The 20,523-nt window shown below is 42.4% G+C and overlaps 1 protein-coding gene and 1 long non-coding RNA gene across 3 annotated transcripts in view; both read right to left on the bottom strand.

The window, feature by feature from the left end:
- cspg4 (chondroitin sulfate proteoglycan 4) overlaps positions 1 to 8,468 on the bottom strand; it is a 73,267-nt gene extending 64,799 nt beyond the window's left edge. For both annotated transcript variants that reach the window (XM_037107876.1, XM_037107877.1), the window contains exon 1: positions 8,378 to 8,468. In XM_037107876.1, coding sequence (XP_036963771.1) covers positions 8,378 to 8,453 — 76 coding nt within the window. In that variant the 5' untranslated portion in view covers positions 8,454 to 8,468. The remainder of the gene's footprint in view (positions 1 to 8,377) is intronic.
- Positions 8,469 to 12,237: 3,769 nt separating this feature from the next.
- On the bottom strand, positions 12,238 to 19,867 carry LOC119024803. The gene is made up of 3 exons (XR_005076607.1): positions 19,641 to 19,867; positions 16,920 to 17,042; positions 12,238 to 12,467 (listed from the first exon to the last, which is right to left on the bottom strand). It is a non-coding gene; the product is annotated as an uncharacterized LOC119024803 (long non-coding RNA).
- Between the last annotated feature and the right edge of the window lie 656 nt (positions 19,868 to 20,523).

Below are 20,523 nucleotides of genomic sequence, written 5' to 3'. Positions count from 1 at the left end.
TCAACAAAGTGTGCACTGTCCTTAAATCTAAGGACAGTAATTTATGTCATCTGATGTCGCCAGATAACAGCATCTGATGATATTACCAGATGATAACATTCACCATGAACAGGAAGAAAAGCTGATGAGAGTGGATCTTGGGAGGTAAACCGTCATAAGTAATTCCATAAAGCCTTTTGGGGGTAAAAAGACACTTTGCATTTCTGTTTTTCCCTTTAATTTATTTTCAGTAGATAAGAGAAACAATGGCAGCCAGGGTAGAGGTGATTTCTCTTTATTCAACCTAACATGATAAAACTATTCTCCAAAAAAAATAAAAAATAATTAAAAAAAAAAAAAACCCATAGAGGCCGTAGAGGAGACATCTGGTCATGCATAATTCCTGCTTATTGAAAACTTGGCAGTTCTGTGATGATGAGGATTTTCTCTGGAGTTTTCATTTTGGGCACTAAACTCCCCAACAGCTCTTATCAAAAATAAACATGCAGAGTTCAGCTGCTGCAGTGGGGGAGGGGGGATATAAGCCTGTCTGTCTCAGGGTCATAACACACATTTTGATTTGAAATGTTCCATTTCAGGACTTGGCCCCTTTGTGGACTTGCAGGTAACCTCGCGTGCATTATTGACAATTTAGGATGTCAGGGTAGGTTGTATTTCACTCGTTCATTTTTTGCAGTGCTGTTGGTTTGTTTTATTTATGACTCTCTTGTATTTTATAGTTTTGACTCTTTATTATGTCCAGTAATCGACTCTGACATTATTATTATCCATATCCTGTATCCTGTCTGCCACTACGACTCCATATCAACAAAAATATCATAAAATCTGATCTAATGTTCCAGATTTCCAGTTTGGGTGAGGACATAGAGTTACTGAAACATTTTTGCTGTGTCCACTGCTGGATTTGTCTGTGACTGAAAACACTTCATTGTCCACCACTTCAGTTCTGACTGAAAAAAGTTAACAACCGTGGGATAGACTGGCCAGAGGATGAATACTGTTGACTTTGTTAATCTCCTGTCTTTACATCGAACACCAAAATTCAAGGTAATCAAGTTCATCTGTCCATTATTTATGCCAAGATTTATGAGCATATGCCTGCAGAATGAATGGTAATCCCATCAGCCTCAGCTAAACCTTGTGTTCCGTGCTCATTGGCAAATGTTAGTATGCTAATGCTTCAAACTAATATGGTGATCATGGTAAATGTTATTCCTGTTAAACATATACATAACAACATAACAAAAGTTGGGACATTCTGGAAATAAAAAATGAAGAATAACATATTTCATGTTGTACATCTCAAAAGCACTTAATATAAGCACATCCTGATAGAGCTTCTAGCATTACTGTTGAATCTTAGACTCATTGTTATTGTAACTGGCAAGTGAGTGCAAAGATAATCAAGGATCTTGAGTATAATAGGCATAATAAGCATAATGTATTATTGTTACATGTCTGTAAAATCAATCAGTAATAATCAATCATCAATAATCAGCAAGACACAAAAACATGTATGAAAGTGTAAAATGTGTTATGTGGTGCAGTCCTTTGGAGTAAATCTGGATTTTCCTCCCTCACCCAGGCAGCTCTGACCCAAAGTTTCTGCTGCCGAGTAGGACTTTCTCCCTCTCCTTAGATTTGCCTAAATTGCATGGCGACAAGCTAATCACAGTTCAACAACAATTTCAACTCCCACATTGCCGTTTCCAGACCTGAAATCTGGGTGTAGACCATCCGTCACTTATGCGCTGAGAAACCCCCTCCCCGCCGACTTATCTGATTGACACGGAAAGGGTTAAAACAACACAGGGGCTCACCATGAGCCGGCTTTTGACCTTCCACCTAGGGACAGAATCTGGGCCTGTGTTTATGTACAGAAACTCTTTTGTGTACACACCCAGGGCTAAATAAGGTCTGTGTGTGGGCCGTCTGCCCGCTCTAAGCAGATCACGGCCCTAAAATATAATCCGAGCAGCCTGCCGTTGACAGCCAGCAACCTCAAAGAGAGCAATGTGGGAAAGATCATCTGCCAGGGGAGTATAGAGTCCTCAAGGCGAGGGACAAGTCTTATTTTTTTCCAGTGTTCTTGCATCACAATGAGAATAAACTGAGCTGTTATATGTGCTTTTGAAGTCACTGAGCCCTCTGCTTCAAGTGTGCCAACAATGATGGTGATGCAGAGGGAAAAGGAGCATTTTAGTGTGGAGGGGCTGTGCATCTGGCACATCTGTGGAGCTGTGAGGGACAACTTGATCGCTTCATCTAACATTTCTCCCGCTGTAAATGATTATTCTGATTTATTACAACTTGAGCCTCATATTAGTGTCACGGCCATCATTCCTGTCAGTAATTATAGAGTTGTTCTCACCAAGTTAAACGCTTCGATCAGACTGACTTTAAAGAAACCCGCCGGCACAGGCCTCCAGATCTCCCTTTCACTATGCATGTGGGAGTTTGTATTAGCAATTCGTTTGGTGAGTTCATTCAGCAAAACATTTGTTAAGAATGTGATAGTGCAGTATAACTTGTACTGATGACTTGACCCCATCTACAAGGCAAGGTAGATGCAGTGTTCCCAAATCACCAAATTACCACAGAATAATAATCACACAGTGAACCTGACGTCTTTGGAATTCCAAAGAGTCTGAGGCCCGAGGGCAGTTTTCCAGTCGGCAGTCTAGCCTCGCCCCAAGGTTAGCCAGCTTCTTTGGTAGAGAAACCAAATTTGAAGAGTAAAATTATCAGCCAGACCATGGTTTGTAAACATCCACCACAGTTTCAAGATCCGTATACTGATCTACCATACTGGCCTCATCTCCGCACAAAGTGATTTCGGCCAAGTTTACATGGCAACAGTTTTGCTAAAAATGACAATGTTGAGAAAAAGGCCCACGAGCACACGGTGCAGCCAAAAAAACTATTTGAGACTGTGGGCCAGGCCAGTAGGTGCTGGTGTAACTTAGCAGTTAAACACCACAGGATAACACCATGCGCCTGCACAGACACGCCTTCTCTCAGAGTGGTGAACCATCACATCGCAGTGATGGTGCAGCAAATCCACACTTCGCTGGAGGAGCACTTGTAACCTCAGTGGAGTCAGCAGCAGAAAAAAAAGCTGAAAAGTCCACTGCTGCTCATGTCGTCCTCCTGACGGTTTTTAGGCCGTTGTCATGTGAATGCAGGGCCAAAACGCAACAGAGGTTTAACGTTTTATGCAAAAACCGTCCTCGTGTAAACATCCCCTTAGATAATCTGTCTACAAATGTTGGCTTGTTTACTCCCTGTCTGGTAGTTAGGGAACTAACTTTTCTGGCCTTGTTGGACTTTTTGATGAAGGGGATCTCCTTGTAACAAAATTAGAATTAGAATTATGCTTTGAATGGCTTTAAAAGTGCAGTGAAATAAATAATGAATCAATCGTCAGTCCTGCCTATTCTCAGGCATTATTTTTCTGTCTTTTAGCCTGCAGGCTTATCTGACCACAGCACCTCACTGTGAGCAGCATTGGCACAGCGTCTCGCGCAGGGACAGGAGGTTTTTCTGGTACAGAAGTCGAGCCTCTAACATTTCCATTATGGGGCCGACACTGTAATCACCGGGCAGACATGCCGCCCACCCTGTTGCTGCAGGTCAGATATAAAATTCTACCTGTAGTAACAAGATGAAGTTATAGAGAGAAAAGTAGTGGGTCGAGGCAGGTTGCCCACAGAGCTAACTTTGGATTCTTGCAATGATGTTTGCCTCGGGCCAGAATCCCCGAAAAATAGTTAATAAACCATGACTCACTGAAACTTTCTCTCTGAAGTGCCGGATAAAACATCAGGCAGGCAGAAGTAGGGGAGGTTATATCATATTAGAAACGTTATCAATATTGATTGTGTCCCATGCTCAGAGATGTTATGAGGGTCTCATAAAGTACAGGAATGTTTTTTAAAGAAGTGCACTTGTTTTACAGCCGACAAAACCTCCAGAATGTGTTCTTAAAAAAAAAAGACACATGTTAAAGACATTTGTGAGTGCATTTCGTGCACTTCTATGAAACTATTCTGACTCTCCTCAAAATTCTTCCTCTTGCACCTCTTTTCAACCATGGAATTTGTAGTGACGTATTTTGTTACAGACTACAGCTTATATTTTGTTTACAGCGCCCGTAAATCTCATGGCTCTGACATTTCTCATAAGGTTTAAGTGACCACATTTTGGGACCCCGAGTCCTCTTGTTACATGTGGAGCAGAAGGATCTGTGCATTCTTCTCTGCATTTCTAAACACTCTGATTTTCTGTTTGGATTTACTCCAAACGCCCCATTTCTATTCTGTCCCAACACTGCCTTGTGTTTCAAGTTTGAAGAGTTGAGGGAAGGGTCACAAAGTGCGCCTGTCTGTGGGACCAGCACAACGCTAATCTCATCAATTTCCCAATGCAAATATTGGACTTATTAATCTTCTGCACAGACACTTGTAGTCACACCGTTCTCCCTGCCAACCCTCAAGGAACACATGGAGGCCTTGTATACAGACACTTCACAAAGCCCCGGCAAATTTTGTGTTTATTTCTCCTTGTTACCATGGAGACATTATACTCTGGGGGAGATAGCAGGCTCATACGCAGTCTTGGGATGCAAATCCCCTTGTTAAGCTTCGCAATTGAAAATGCAAACAGATTCAGGAGCAACGCGTCGCTGAAACACTCGAAAAATGTGCACAGACCATTAGACAGTGTTTGTGGTAGATGTTGTTGTCCTTTATGTATGTTATTAAAGCAATTCAAGACAAGCATCCACAATTAGACAAGTGATAATTCAATAGATGATCTTACAATGTGATCTAGGCTTTTTCCCATCGCACATATTGGTAGTGTTTTTACACAGACCGTCATCCGTTCTGCCAACAGAGTTGGACAGGAGTATTATTTTCCTCCCTGTCTGTGTCTTCATCTGTCAGGTCATATTTGTATTTTTTAGAAAACGCCAATATTTTTATAAATGAGTTCTCCCAAAACTAAACAAGACAAAACAAAAGACAACACACGGAAGCCTTTGTGGGGAAAAAAGGTTGGTAATGGGGCAAGAAAGAAGTCATTAGCTTTTCACACAGAGGGGAGTGACAGCGGACGTGGCTTCCTCAGGAGCGCACAAAACTTTCAAACAGACTCACATCACCACACCAGACTTAATGTTGCTATCAACAGAAAAACAAACAAACAAACAAACAAAAAAACAGCACAAAAACAAGCTCTCTATTACCAGGCCGACCAAACAACATGTGAGCACTGGAGAGCAAGTTACGGTTTGGTAATAACTACCCTGGCAATTTTTCCAAACTTTGGTAAAGCAGTGGTTAAAGAGCAGCAGTCCAGGCCACTGCAGAGAGACAGAGCTGCAGGCTGTTTCAAAAGACTTGGAACAGGAACATGTCATGTCCAATTTCAGATAGAGCCACGATAAAGTATCAAGCTTCCTTTGATTCGAGGAAAAAGGAAAAAGTGCTGTCACATGGCTGCCGAGTACAGAACCCTGCTGGTCGTCTGCTTTCAATGTCAAAGGAGATGTGACTCTTTTAAATCCGATGGTGAAATGATAGTCACTGATACACAGGGTCTGACAGGGTTGGCAGGTATTTATCAAGCTCGGGTAGGTGAGAGACAGTGTTATCAATCACAGGTGCAGCGTTGAATCGAGGGCCATGACATCACCAGGAGGCTAAACCGGCAGGTCCTCGAGCGTGAATGCTAAAACGTACTGACCGTGAAAGACTTCATCTTACATCTTAGTGCGCTCACATTTCCTTCATATATTCTATGTGAAGAGGAGATTATGGAATTGATTTGGCGAGCTCCTGCTCATGCTCGCACTGTGTCATAATTGTTCCTGAGGCTGACATGGGGGCGGAATAAACGCGATGGTGTAATACTATGGAAAAGTGCAGCACGGGGGAAAACTCACGGAAACGGCTCTTGGTGCTGCAAATTCACTTCTGCTACTAAGCAAGATATTCCTGAAGGTACGCAGATACAGCCATAATGGATGCAGGTAGAACACTTCCACGCTCGGTGACCGCATGGGGCCTCCGTATGGAAAGTCGCCAATGACATGAAGAATGCTGAGGCAGAAGAAATGAAACCTTCCGTAAGCCATCTTAGTGGTTGGTAGAAGGGTCCCCCCCCCCCCCGACAGCTTGTGGCAAGCATTTTGTGGAGCAAAGGGGGGGCCACAATCTAATCAGTGACTCCGTACATCTGGTCAGCATTAGCATTCGGTTCTCCAGGGTCAGTGGGTGAGCACTGTTCACACTGAGGCAGCGAAGATTCAGCCAGCTGATGATTAGATTAGATGGACAGCTTTACTTCTGCTATACTGGTTTTGCACGTTTCTGCAAACCATGGACATGTTGCATGAGAACGCATCCTCATGGCCATTGCAGTTTAACAGTGACACATTTACCTCACATTTGTTGTACAGTCGCTGTTTGGTTAGGTTCAGGAAAGCATTGTGTTTTGGGTTAAACTCACTAGATTACTACGTACGTGACATCACTTCACTACTTTATTAAGTCGGAGGAACTCATCATGGACTACTGGTTTCACACTCAAAGCAACATTATGTCCCTGAACCCCTCCCTTACAGACTTTTCTTTCTTTACACTAATCCAGGGTCTTCATGTTTAGTGATGTGTACATGTCATACACCACATTGACAGTTCTCAAGTCTAAAGCAAGTTCAAAGTCTTTGGCAAGTTGTGTTGAATTAAGTCAAGTCCTTAGATAAGACAAGTCAAGTCCCATGTCAAGTAACTTTGTCCCTATCCAAGACACAATATGACAATATAAATGATAATTTCCTAACCCTGACCTGAAAGCATTTTGGGCCTAATCCTAATCAGACTATTAGCAGAACTTTGTCACAACATAAAACAGATAATTGAATGTCAATATATGTAAAGTTTCAGCGCACCCGTGGTTCGCAGATATGTACTTTGCCAACTTTTATTCTGGGGTGATCTAACTACTGTAAGTAGTATGTATGTCTGCATTAGGCTATGCACACTGTTATGCTCAAGGTTTCTGTGACTGTGACTACACTCCATCAGCAGTCGCCACTTGTTCAGTGTACAGCTAATTCTTCAGCGGAGGCGTCGCCGTCACGCCGGTCGGTGGGGTTTATCTATAAATGAGCACACAGAAGGGCGAATGACTCTTTTAATGCTTGTGGTGAACAGATCACAGTGCAGAAGGACTGACTCCAACTCTCCAGCTGAGCTTTGATTCAGTGCCACCGAAACAAAGTGATACTCCTCCATTCAGAGATCAAGAGCCACTTTTTCACTTTATCTGCCAGTGCTCATGGAGAGGTTTGCCCGTACTTAATTGGAAGTGGAATTTGCTGTGAGAGCTGGAAGATCTGACAGCCGGCAGAAGACAATGGGCTCAACAGCTGTTCTAAGTCCAAGGCTGATCCTGCCAACTCACCATATGTACAATTTTGCGCGGAGGTGAGTTTGTTGAGCTGTTGGACGACGCTGTTTAAGCCTCCCATCCGCATACCGGATTCGCCTCAGCCAAACACTGTACGTCCCCCAACCTGCTCCCTCTCAGGAGAAGAGCGCCTGCATCATATCACACTGAGAAGGGTACATCTGTAGCTGACTTTACTTATGCACTGTGGGGCCATTGTATGGGCCTCCCAGCATCCCCCTCCCCAACGTGAACACACACACACACGCAGCTCCTCTCACTCCCTTACTAGCCCCTCGCTCACTTTCATCTCTCCTCTCTGGGTGGATAAGGAGCAGCTCTGCCTGCCACCGTGCACTTTTCTCTGAAAGAGCCATTCATTGCTGCCGGCAGAGGGACCTCGGCTCACCTCCTAACCACAGAGGGATTCAACTTCACTACCTCCTGCCTGCTGGCAACATGCCTTCAATGCAAACATTCTCAAGATAAATGCACTCACACAGTCAGCGGGGCACAGACTGAAAGGCGAAGGAAAAAATTATGAGAAATTGACAGAAATCGTCTCAGTCCTTGGACCGGGGTCAGAACCCTTGCCACATCTTTCCCCTTGTGTATTGCGTTTCATCCCAGAAAAGTGAGTTTTTACCGTTGGACAAGAAAAAAAAGCAAAATGAGTCAAAAATTGAAAACAGAAAACCCGTTCTGGAGTTTACTTAGAAACAAACATGCATGTGCAGGTAAAAGTCAAAAGTTTAGAGTACACTTATGAAGTATAGTTTTCATCAGCGTGTCATGCTTTGATTTATGCGTTGGGGAAGCCTCAGACAGGGACAGTGATCTGATCTCCTCCCGTGCATCTCTGACAGAGGGCAGCTGAAGGAGGGAACAGGACACTTACAGAGTGATTTGCAGTGGCACTTACCTCCATGAGCGGGGCTGGGGAGGCACGGCAGCAGGGTCAGGAAGGCACCGACCAGGACCGAATGTAGGGCTCTCATATTTGCGTGCTGAAAGTTAAGTCCTCCACTCTCACGTTAATGACACTCCATTCAGAAGGGACTGAATGAGTTTCCAGTTTTGGGACCTGCTACAGGATACTTCTCTATGAAGGGGCAGGGCTGGGGAGGGACCATGAGAGGGACGCCCTCTTTCAACTCCCACCCCCCTCCAGCATGCATACACACACTCCAAGATTGGAAAATCATATCCCGTCTCCTGCCTCTCCCTCCTGCCCCTGCACTTACTCATTCATCCAAGTTCAACCTACTTACCTAAGTTGCTCAGACTTCCCCCCGATGAGGTGTTGCTGTCTATCTTTTTTGTCTCTATAGACGTGTTTTCAAAAGCTGCAGTCAACTGACACGTTGTTACTGTGGTATCTGTCAGTCATGTTAACCATCAAGGTCAGCATTTAACAAGGCAACAATCCACAGTATGCTTCCTACACGCTTGGATCAATTTAGTAAAGGCATTTCTTCGAATTGCCACAAATATAATCTACAGGATTCGTGTACAACACACACATACATGAGCTTTAAAATGTTTTCACGACTCTCAGCACAACCATCTTTCGTGCCTGCACCATGTGTCTTTCATTGAATTAAACACTATATTTATGATCCACACTGGAGGCACAGGGAGGTGGTCGGAGTGGATGGCGGGCGTACGGAATCCAGGGCTGTCGCGTCAGAATCCATGTTTTGCATCCAGTGTGTGGATTAGTTTCAGACAATAAAATAATGTTTGGGAAAATATGTTTTCCATGTCTTCAATTCCTGAAATGGTCTCGAAATGTAATCCTGAGGATACATTTTGGTGAATGATGGAGTTATGATTTGAGTTATACTGTATGTTATTAGAAATCAGCTTGTGAAATAGTAAGGACATTTTAACATTATTATTTGTGCACACAGACAGGGTACAACTCACCTGTCACAAACAAAAGTGGGCAGTTAGTCCCGTGTACATGAATCCCATAGATACGGCCATGATACCATTATACTGGCTTGTTCAGCATATATTTTGTAGAGATTGTTTTAAGGAAAACTTGGGTTAAGCATCATGGAGCAGCCAGTACTGTAGATAGTTGTGGCAATCAGAAAACCTGACACTGTCTCGTCTATGGGAGATGGCAGTAATGAAACACATCTGTTTTTGTCTCTAGTCCAGTGAGATTTTTTGTGCCTTGTTGCAAAAAAGAGTCCCCCCTTGCTCACACAGGACAGTCAACGTAAAAGGGCGACTACACTGGATTTATGTACTGTGTGACAAACAATTCACCACAAGTCATTTTTTTTTACGGTGTTGTTCCTTATAAAGGCACAATCATTTTTGAGGTGAAGAAGTCACGTACATGTCTATCTTACCTATCTTCATACACACGTCCTTCGAGAGTCGTAGCTGACTGACATGTTGGGCAACACTTACCAATAACCCTCATTAATTAATGGCAAATTTATAGTGAAATTAACTTTTGTTGACATTTGTGTAACTGTAAACACTGAAATGCTTAATTAATCATCTATTTTGCAATCGTAAATGTTGATAAACATCAGCTGCAAGTCATAATGTCCATTTAGATATTGCTTTAAAAGGACCTACACAGCAATTATCAAACATTATATCTATCATATAATAATAATGTTGCAAGCATCAGTTCCAACTTAATAAACAATCGCTTAATGAATGGTCTGTAAGGCATTTAATTGTTTAACAATGAAATAATTATTGACTAAAAGGTTAACTACATATAAATGTGACAGCTTTTAATGATGGATATACGACTGCTCAAAATGAGTTAGGGATATTGGGATACGGGTGCATACGTGCATGTGCATGGATATGCAGTTAAAGTCAAATCAAATGGAATGTGTCTCATTTTTTTCGGGGACCAAAATTATTCACCAAGCACAAAATAGAAAATCAGAAATGTCACAGAATAAACAATCAACTGTCACTTATTTTGAGTAGTGTGAAGTGTTAGTTCTTATACACGGTGGCACAAGATATAGACGGTCACTCACCCGCTAACCCTGAAGGCTTCACAGAGATTATCATGCAGTACTATGCAAAGGGATCACATGACACAACAACCCATCTCAGACTGTGTTTCTTGGCCTTTACAGTCCACGAGCATGTGAACATTTTAGCACAGCAGTTTCAGTAACGAAACACATTCTCACACACATATACATTCACATATACAGTATCAGTTCACAAACATGCTCTGTGTACAGCCCCACAAGTCAAACACCCCCACATCAGCACTGCCTCACAGACTCTTTGTCAGTCTGGCTGATCCAGGATTCGAAGAACTCCCTCCTTTTGTCTCCCTCAGTAATTGAAGTGGCCTCTGGAGACGATCCGCTGCCTTCTGCAAGGATAACCCTTTTAGTTTTAATTAAAGACAAATCAGGTTGCCCAACTCTCAATGCATTTTATCTTCCTTGCCTTTCCCTTGATCAATGTCTCATTCTTTATGTTTTTGTTCAACAAACCTCCTCCCGAAGCTAATTAAGCTCACACTTTAGCGCGGAGTAGAGGTGGGCTGTGTTGGATTTGCGTTTTCTATCTCCCCTCCATTGATAGGGCTGGGACAATGGAAAGGTTTTCCTGCACAAGTTATCGAAAGCACTCACAGAACAACTTTAATCGTGGTGAGCACTGTCGCTGACTGTTCTCCACTTGGCTTTAACTTTCATTTTTTTGGTAATGAACATGCACACACTCTTCCCAAGGATTAGTATTTTCTGGCTGGATGCTTAGATTAAACCTCCAGTTCACTCTCAAAGCCTGAGCATTCAATTTCACCTGTCTCACAGTCAACTGGTTGGCAAATTATTCCCCATACTTTCTGACAGCTGAAATGGGAATACAATTACAATTTTCTAAACACTTCCTCTCAGGTGTGGAAGAACTTTACAACATTTATTCACTCTCGAGTGCAGCCCGCACAGTTCAATTAGAGTTTTTTTTTCTTTTCAACAAACGACTCCTCAGAAATCATCCTAAAATTAACTAGCATGTAAAATATGCCAAACCATTCCAAATCATGATAACAAGAGGGAGGTTTTGCATAGAAATTGATGAGTTTTCTCACGTTAACTTGCTCTTGAATACAAATTATAACAGAGACACACCCGAAATATTAACTTTTGATATTAACTCCCATTCAGAGACCGATATTCACACAGGAGTATAGCTTTTCATCTGATCCCTCTGATCTATGCAGAAAAGAAACAAATTCTCCTCCAAATGAAATGGTAATACGTCTTTTCATTGGAACAACAGCACCTCGACAAGATGAAGTGGACTTCTCATCTGATTCCTCCAAAGCATGTGAGTAGTTGTAGCAACAAGAAAACCTGTAAACTAACACATGGCACCTGTAACACGACACTCTTTATTGCAGGCAAACCTTTTTCTGACATCACGGCCTCCCTGATTATTTCAGCATGACATGAGCTACAATTAAAAACGCTCCCTCTGAGCCTAAGCCAACCGTTTGTACCGATGACACACTCTCACCTCCCTTGGGAGGCATAATTTGTCCTGGAGGGGATGTCACCCACTGATATGAGTGGGCTGATGCAGTATGTGAGAGCGCAGGCAGTCTTATGTAATCCTTAACACCAGCGGCCCCTTTAGCACACGATCACTTCAGCTGATGCAAGTAGATGCGTGTGTGAACCTGCCGCTGATGCAGTTCTTGGTTGTTTTTTGTTTCTTGGCTTAATAATTCATGGACAGGCTTTGATTAAAGGTGTCCTGTGGAGTCTTTATTGTAAACAGTCATGGGTTGTTGAAGTGCAAGGTACATTGTATGTATCCTCAAGGCCTTAAAAACATGTTGAATATATTTTCAACCCCATAAAACATCTCAAAAAAAACAAACAATCTTTTGAAACCTGTACTGTTTACAGCAGCCTGTGCTCCTCTTGTATCCTCCTTTATTGCTGCGTGCCAGTGTTTTATGGTGGACAGTGTGTCGTGTTAACCCCTTGCTCGTGTTGCTGTGGAGCAGAAGATGAGAACAACATGAAAAAACACTTACGGAACAGATCAATCTCACATCAAGGTGTATCATGGCCCCGCTGATCCACAAGAGGACAGCTGGGAGTGTCGTTGTTTGCCTACGAAGGTGCAGCAGGGGGGCGGAAATGATGGGAGCACATCACAAAGTATAAAGAACCAGAAAGTCCAAGGGGGGGTTTGTGGTTGTCTTCAGTCACGAGGCTTTTATCCATTGTTTAAGGGAAGTCATTATTTTGAACCAACTTACAGTGAGGATCTTTATATGCTGAAAACAGCTGCCTTTGGTGTCTAGATGTTGAGTTTGAGCTGAGCTGAAAGAGGCTAAAAGTCTTGGTGTTGGTGATCACTGTGTTTTGGCTCGTAACCCTTGGCGTCACCTGGTCATTGACAGAATAACCACGTGCCCATGTGTACATTAAAGTGAAACTCTCGCCAAAAAGCAACCAAGGCTTTATTTGTGATTGAATATAAGTCAAACTTTCCTGTAAAAGCATAATTACGACGAAAGAGGCACTTTCAAGATTTACCATAGTTTCGTTTTTGGGCAAGCCAATTTTCAATGGGAGTGCCGAGGACACTTTAGTGCTGGCATCAAAATCGTTATTTTTAAAACACTAAGAAGGCTCGACACAACATGAAACTTTGCTCGCAGTATCACCAGGGTTTCTACACATGAACACGAGCATTGAGAATATTGTTTGTGTACAGAGAGTTTACTAAAAAGAAGGTTTGTGAACTAGTCACCGTAGTGCGATCCCAGAGTGCGACCTAACAGGGAGAAGAGTAATGGTGGACCTTCTGCCTACCTACCGCACTCGGGGATCAACACTTTTTGTCTGCCATAATGGCGGCGCGCCGGAGGTGCTACTGCTAACGTGAGTTGTCCAAAAACTTTCTTTTTTAGTAATCTCTGTATACACAAACAAGGTTCTCAATGCTCGTGTTCATGTGCTGAGACCCTTGTGATACTACGAGCAAAGATTCATGTTGTGTCGAGCCTTCTTAGTGTTTTAAAAACAGTGATGCTAGTGCTAAAGTGCCCCTGCACTCCATTGAAAATTAGCTTGCCCGAAACTATGATAAATCTTAGTGCCTCTTTCATCATAATTATGCTTTTACCTGAAGGTTTGATTCAAATTCAATCGCAAATAAAGCCTAGGTTGCTTTTTGGCGAGAGTTTCACTTTAAAGAGCTGCTGAGCGTCGTAATCATCGCTGCTCTCCATACTGACCGTGAAGCGATGCCTTCACTGCCATAGGTACCAATGTGAGAGATAGAGAGCAAAATATTCTGAGTCCTGTTGGAAAAAATAGCTTCTAAAATTAAGCTTGAGCTAAACAAGGCTTCAGGAGTCTGTCTCTGACAAGTCAAATTGATGTCTTCCAAAATAACTGGTATTTTAGTATGAAAATCCGTCTTGGTCCCTCCCTTGCAGCTCAGCGAGGAAAGATGAGGAAAGTTTTCTTGGGTGAAGACTGTAACTTCAAATCCCCACATGATGCGACTCACACGGACAGACGAAGCCTCACATTAACTTTGGATACATGTTTGAATGCAGTTTTATACCAGTTTTTTTTTTTTTTTTTTTTTTTTTTTATCCCTGCATTTCTTACAGACAATCTGAACCTCTTCTCTAAACAGAGATATTTGTGCTCCTCTTCAACGACGCTGTTTGACTCCACCATCCCACCGCAGCTCACGTCTCAGGAAATTTCATGAGCGTAGAGGCAGGTCAGACAATCTTATCAGATCTCGTTTTCTCCGCAAGCCGATGTAATTTTCGCACAGAGCAGTAACTTGGGACATTTTGCCAAAATATCACCTCTCAAGTCATCTTGGGCATATAGCAGAGGAGCTCAGCTTTCACCACACAGTCTCAAATATCATCTTTGTGTGTTGCTGCAGCCGTCTGGCCAGACCGCTGCTATGCTCTCAGAGCTCCAGACTTGATTAAACCGCAGCAAGTATGTCAATGTTATTCCAAGCTCTTTTTTTTTTTCTTTCCACTGTCAGGATACGAACGTGAGCCAAATGCCAGATAATTACAGCGGTCTGTTTTGATCAGTTTTTAAAGTACACTGCAATAAAGAACAAAGAGCTCTGGTGGCACTGGCAGCAGCGAGGACCCAGCTGTGGGAAAATAGAACATTTTCATGATAAGAGATTTGTCATTTTGTCCCGGAGATAGCTCTTTTTATGATTTTAAGCTTTTTTTGGTCTCTTTATAATGGCCCCCTTTTCATTCTCTAAAAGTCCATAATATTAATTCATGAGCCCTTAGATATTTAATCCTTTTCCATGACGACCTAGACTGAGAATAAACTGAAACCACCTGCGTGACACCAGTGCCCCCCGCGCTGTATGCGCCTCAAGCGTGAGTCGCTGAATAGGATTTTAAGAGTGGAAAAGTTTGTTAAGGAGGTTGCAGGTTGCAACCCCTGTCATTTAACAGCACAGGTAAACGCTTTGATGAGCAGCTGTGAGAGAACGCAGCGCAGCGAGAGGCAAAGTTCAAGCTGACATTCATTCCGTACAGGGTAAGGAGGTTACTCTCAGAGAGGGGTCTGTTGTAGATCAGTGATTATCTTTGAACGGCCTTAAAGGTGCTTCACCTCGCTTTTGGGAAAAGAATTTAGTCAGAAGAGAAAAAGCCTAAATAAACAAACTGTCTTTATTTTCGTGACTGAATAAACAAGCTGACCTGAGGGGACAACACAATTTCATTATGTTTTACTTTGTTTATATTTGGCAGACCCTGCCACCTATCGAGGATCTTCATTTCCTCTGAGGAAGGCTATTTATTCAGTAACGGAAATAATAAATATGAGTTTGTTCATCACCTTAATATTGTAAACCTCACATTATTTTTTTCCCTTTTTCTTCTTCTTCTTCTTCATCATCTTACATTCTTCTTCTTATTATTATTATATCAATATTACTGTTATCTTTCTGAGTTTCTGAATTTCTTTCCCAATACTACATAGTTCCCCTTTAACAGATGAAAAGAAACAACATGTGGGAAGAAGTATGTAATCATAAAAAATATAGCTACTTAAAAAATATCAATAGGATCAGTAAAAGATGAACAGCTAACTTGTTTCACTAAACAATTAAGTATTAAGTTATTTAGCAGGAGAGGTGACTAAATATTGATCTGCATGTGTGTCCATGGTCTGGTGTTTCATACATTAAACCACTGATTTATTAATGGAAAAAGTAATCAGCAGACTGATTCACAATAAAAACAATTGTTAGTCCCAGCTCTGTTACCAAACGTACCAGATGATGATAGAGTCCCCTCATCAATGAATCATCTCAATTCATAACTTCTCCTTTAGATTTATGTGATCCCTGGAACTGAATCCATATTTGTAAACTAACTTAATACTCTCATGACTTGTGACCTGATGCATGGCAGAGACTTTTTTTTTTTTTAATGAATTTTAAGTGTTTCCGCCCAGGAACAAGCTCTGGAGTCCAGAGGGGAATTTATCACCTACAGTCTGAAGATAAGATTAGGATTGCAGCCTCTGTATATAATTCTGTATGTGGGCTCACTGCCAAACAGCTGAATACACCCTGCACTGTAGACATTAACAGGCTTATATGGATAGATTGTGGTGAACTATTAATTCAGACAAATCTATTTTAGGTTTGTGAAAATCTGTGTCAGCCCGACTTTCATAGGTAGAGGTGTGACAGTGTGATTAACAAACCTAACACCACAGAAAGGTGTTGATTGAACTTTGATTTTCGAGGCAGGCAGGACGACGCTCTAAGAATAACTGGGATGATAATGAATCGCAAATAAATATTAAGGGGTCTCGATCAATAAATGATCCAGTACCTGAAGTCAATCCAGCCCTGACACATTTTCAGCTTTCAAAAGCGCTCCCAGTGACCAACAGCCAACATTCTCACAGCATGACAAATATCATTTTTCAGACTTTTTTTGTGCCGCGACGTTAGCAGACACTAGTTGTCAGAGCTACTTTCTCCCCACCGTAAGCCTATTAGCATCCTTTTTTGACAGTCCATCGTTGGTGTCAACTTAATTCCCCTTTTCTCACCTCAGCTAATGCACGACACCACTGGAAAACTGGCTGACTCATCTGCAGCGTATACACATGTGATGTTGTTTCGCCCACGTTTATTAATGTTGCTAATTCCCATGACGATATTTTTGTCATCCTCAATTTTTTTCCTTTTTTTTTTTCCGACTCCGGTAATTCGCTCGTCTAGATATGTTTGCTCACGGAGAGGAGAGGATTAGGCCTGCCACTCAAAATGGCGGCACAGCCTATAAAAAGATATAGCTTGATAGCGAGTGTTTGCGGCCTGAACTGTGTTTTAGCGTTCGCTTTTAACTTCATTCCAGGGTCTTAATCTCTATTAGCAAGTCGTTTTCAAAAAGGCACAGAGATCCTCACCACATCCAGCTTGTTTATCTTTACCCTGACAGCTTTGTGACTTTGAATATCCATCCCTAATGTGATGCTCGGGGGTGCATTGTCTGTAGATAGATGGGGATCCTCAGGTATTGAATTCTGCTTCTGGGAAAAAAAAAAAACAAACAACTACATGAATAAATAAAACAAAAAGATGCCTGAGAAATGGAGAATGAAGAAGCAAAGGTGTTTCTGCACATAGCAAAATGGGTGACAGTAAACATGCAAAGAATTGCGAATTATTAATCTCGTCTATCTATTAACCTAATAATCTATTGCTGAATTTGCAAGGATGTCAAGGTTAAATTCTAACACGTACGCCTGCTCTGTTAACAGCAGAACTTCTCCAGCCTTCTTTCTTGACTCACGACTCCGTACTGTGAGGCAGAACATCACAGCTGATCGTCTAAAACTGGATTTTCCCTCCATCAGAGCCAACAGATCATCAGTGTGACAGTGGGACAAAAATCTTTCTAACAATCAATTGCGGTGCCGGAGTCAGCGTGTACACAGAGCTAAATTCGGAATTTCATGCGCCGTTTCACTTGATAAAGGGAGGAATGTCAGCCGTTCAGCTGCTCGCATATGAACTCGCTAAGTGGAAGGAGGGATGGGAGGGTGGCAAACGTTGTTACTGTAACACTGAGCCCCCCCGCTGTGCTCTGTGCAGCAAATATGCAACACGAAGTGGCGTATGAAGGTGCTAGTTCTCCTTGCCGGAGAGCCGCGGTGATTGCAGCTTTCAGAAAAGACAACTGTCGAGGCCCGTGAGAGGGTTTTTTTTTTATCACTCGAAGTGAAAAGAGAACACCGTTTGGTTTGTGGTCTGAAATCAATAAGTAATGTATGGCACCATTTTCTTGCAAGAGCACAAACAAGAGGGGGACTGCAAGCCGAGCGTGAAACCCTGGTCTCTACTGTACAAGACTGAATCTATACAACTCCTAAATAACCTACTGAAACTAATTCATGAACCTCATTTCGGTAAGGAGATAGCAGGAGAGTTAAATTTTCCATACAGATGTGAGTAGGGTATCAATTCCACATATATCTCTACCATTCTTCTAAAAAGAGTTACAAAGTTGAATGTAAACTTGCAGTCAGATAAGTAATGATAAGTTGAGCTTTTTGAAGCGCAATAAAGATACTTTGTCATTGAAATAAAGAAAACTGCAGTATTTAGAATTAGTGTATAGAAGTTTTGAAGCACTGCAGCAGCAGCGAATGTGGGAAACAAAGAAGAAAAGTCTTCATGCCGGTAATAGAATTCGCGTAGGCTAGAGAAACAGATGTTCAGCAGGTGCTAACTTTATTCAGATCCATATATTTACCGCCTGGCAGGATCCATGATCTTGCACTCCGTACTTCAGATTATATATCCTCACCGTTATCTTTTTTATCGCGGCAGAACACGTGTCTCTCACTATGCACACATGCAGCCACTAAACGGGACGTCGTTCTCGCTTTGCAGAGCACAGAGAGAGACCGTATTAGTTACTGAATCGGAAACATATATTTATATCCCATAATGTGAAGCGACTGGCGTGGTTTGAATGCCGAGGTGTGGGTGGTGAGACGCTCGTCTTCTCAGAGGTCAGCGCGCAGCCTTGGCCGCGCCGGTGAATAACACAGGCAGAGAAAAGACTTGGCTGGCAGTTATAGGATTCAAAAGAAACTATTGACAGATGCGTTGTGCTGAAATGCTGAAGTACAACATGGAATATGTTTATGGGAGTATTCTTTTCTACTGTTCTTACAGTAATAGTCGTATCATTTTAACAGCTTGTCGTCGGTCCAAGCTTCTCTGTCCGAAGCAGAATTTAGCTCCATGTTAAACACTGGAGACTCGAATGACGTAATTACCTCTTATTCCGTGACCTTGACTGAGGAGAGGCCATGAGGAGACCCAGTGTCATGTTTTGTAACATTTAAAGAAACCTGCCGGGAGCCTCGAAGCCTCAAACGAATGTTTCACTGCCTTTTTGTGTTTGCGCCCGACTTGTTCAGACACAAAGGACACACTCAGATACAAAGCTTCGAACATTGCGACAAGGCGATTATTAAGAAAAAAAAAAAAAAAAGAACAAAAAAAGAAAGAAAAAAAGAAGAAGCTCAATTTCAACGCTCTCAGTAATTCCCTGCATTCTCTGTTCTTGTATTCTTCTTTGAGAGGTGCTGGCACAGATCCAAAGCACATCCCATCTACGCTTTGAGAAACGAGAATAAGGGTTTATACGGTGTGGAGTGGAGGCAAGAAAAGTTTCATCCCACATTGTCTGAAAGTTAAAGCCACGCAATGCCTACCAAATAGTACGGAACGTCGCAAGAATACAGATAATAATATCAATCTAACAGGCAGCATTATACATGAGTTGTTTTTTTTTTTTAATTTTTATTTGATCTTAACATGTAGAGTGTTGTGCGTGTGCCAGGCACAGATAAAGACAGCTCTGAGGTACAACAGTAGGCTGCATGCAGCCTTTGCACCACCAGGGAGTCATGCAGAGCTCTGAGGTCAAGAGAGCATTTAGCACTGCCCTCTGGTGGAGGATCAAACGAGCTTTGATGACGACCCATCAGGCCTTTTTGCCTGCGCTCACTTGAATGTGTAATTACAGTAATTATAATGAATAGACAGTTGCACGGGGCAACAATCTGCTGCTTTTTTGCTCATTAGAGGAGTCTGACAGAGGCATGACTCACCAGAATCTGTTCCATGGGAAAGGATCTCACATGAAATGTTTCGGGGTCACGTAGTCGATACATCGAGCGCTGCTGAGTGACATGGAACCACTGGAATGCATCCGCCGTGTCAACAAACATCGTGGCGGATAATAAACAGTCATTTCCGGTGTGGCGTTGTATTCTCACGCCGGTCAAACTGAGATGGACAAAAATGCAAGGTCACCCTCCAGGTCCCTGGGAACAAGACAGCGCAGCGTGCTTGTGAAATTAATTCATGCACGTGAATGCAGTTTCATTAGTTAGCCCTGGTCAAAGGTTGCCATCACCAAATGGCAACTGAATGAGTCAGAGACAACAATCTTGTCCCCGCGGATTACGCAAGTGTGTGTTCCCGTGCTAAATGTAATATTTCAGAGCCGGTGCTGATTTTCAATATTTGCAAAAGGACAGCTGGTTCCATCCCTGAAATCCTTCAGTTTCATTAATAAAAAATCTCACCACACAGCTCATAATTCCAGTGACATTTAAGGGCGAATTGTCTTTTCACGGCAGCAATCAATCCGCAAAAGGTTTTCCTATTTTGCACAAGCCACGGCTCTTATTTTTATGAGCTGTGTAAAACCGTGTGGCAACCGTGTGGATTCACATCTTATCAACACAACATCCCAGAGTGACAGAGGAGGTCCAGAGCGAGATTATGCAAAGTGGAGCCTGAATGGTCTCCAAATCACTGTTTTAAAACGAACTAGATGGCCTCACGTGAGCTCCTGTCAGACTCCGACGCCTTGATTGATATTGACTGTGAAGTTTGAAAGGCTGAAAGCTTCTGCTCACAAAAATGGTCCCCAGACACAAATGCACAGACACACATATACGCGGAGATGTTTATATTTGTGGGCTG

Source organism: Acanthopagrus latus, chromosome 8 (genome assembly GCF_904848185.1).
Source record: "Acanthopagrus latus isolate v.2019 chromosome 8, fAcaLat1.1, whole genome shotgun sequence".
Taxonomy (NCBI): Eukaryota; Metazoa; Chordata; class Actinopteri; order Spariformes; family Sparidae; genus Acanthopagrus; species Acanthopagrus latus.
The sequence above is the reverse complement of the archived record's forward strand: the minus strand, read 5'-3'. Positions and strand labels throughout refer to the sequence as shown.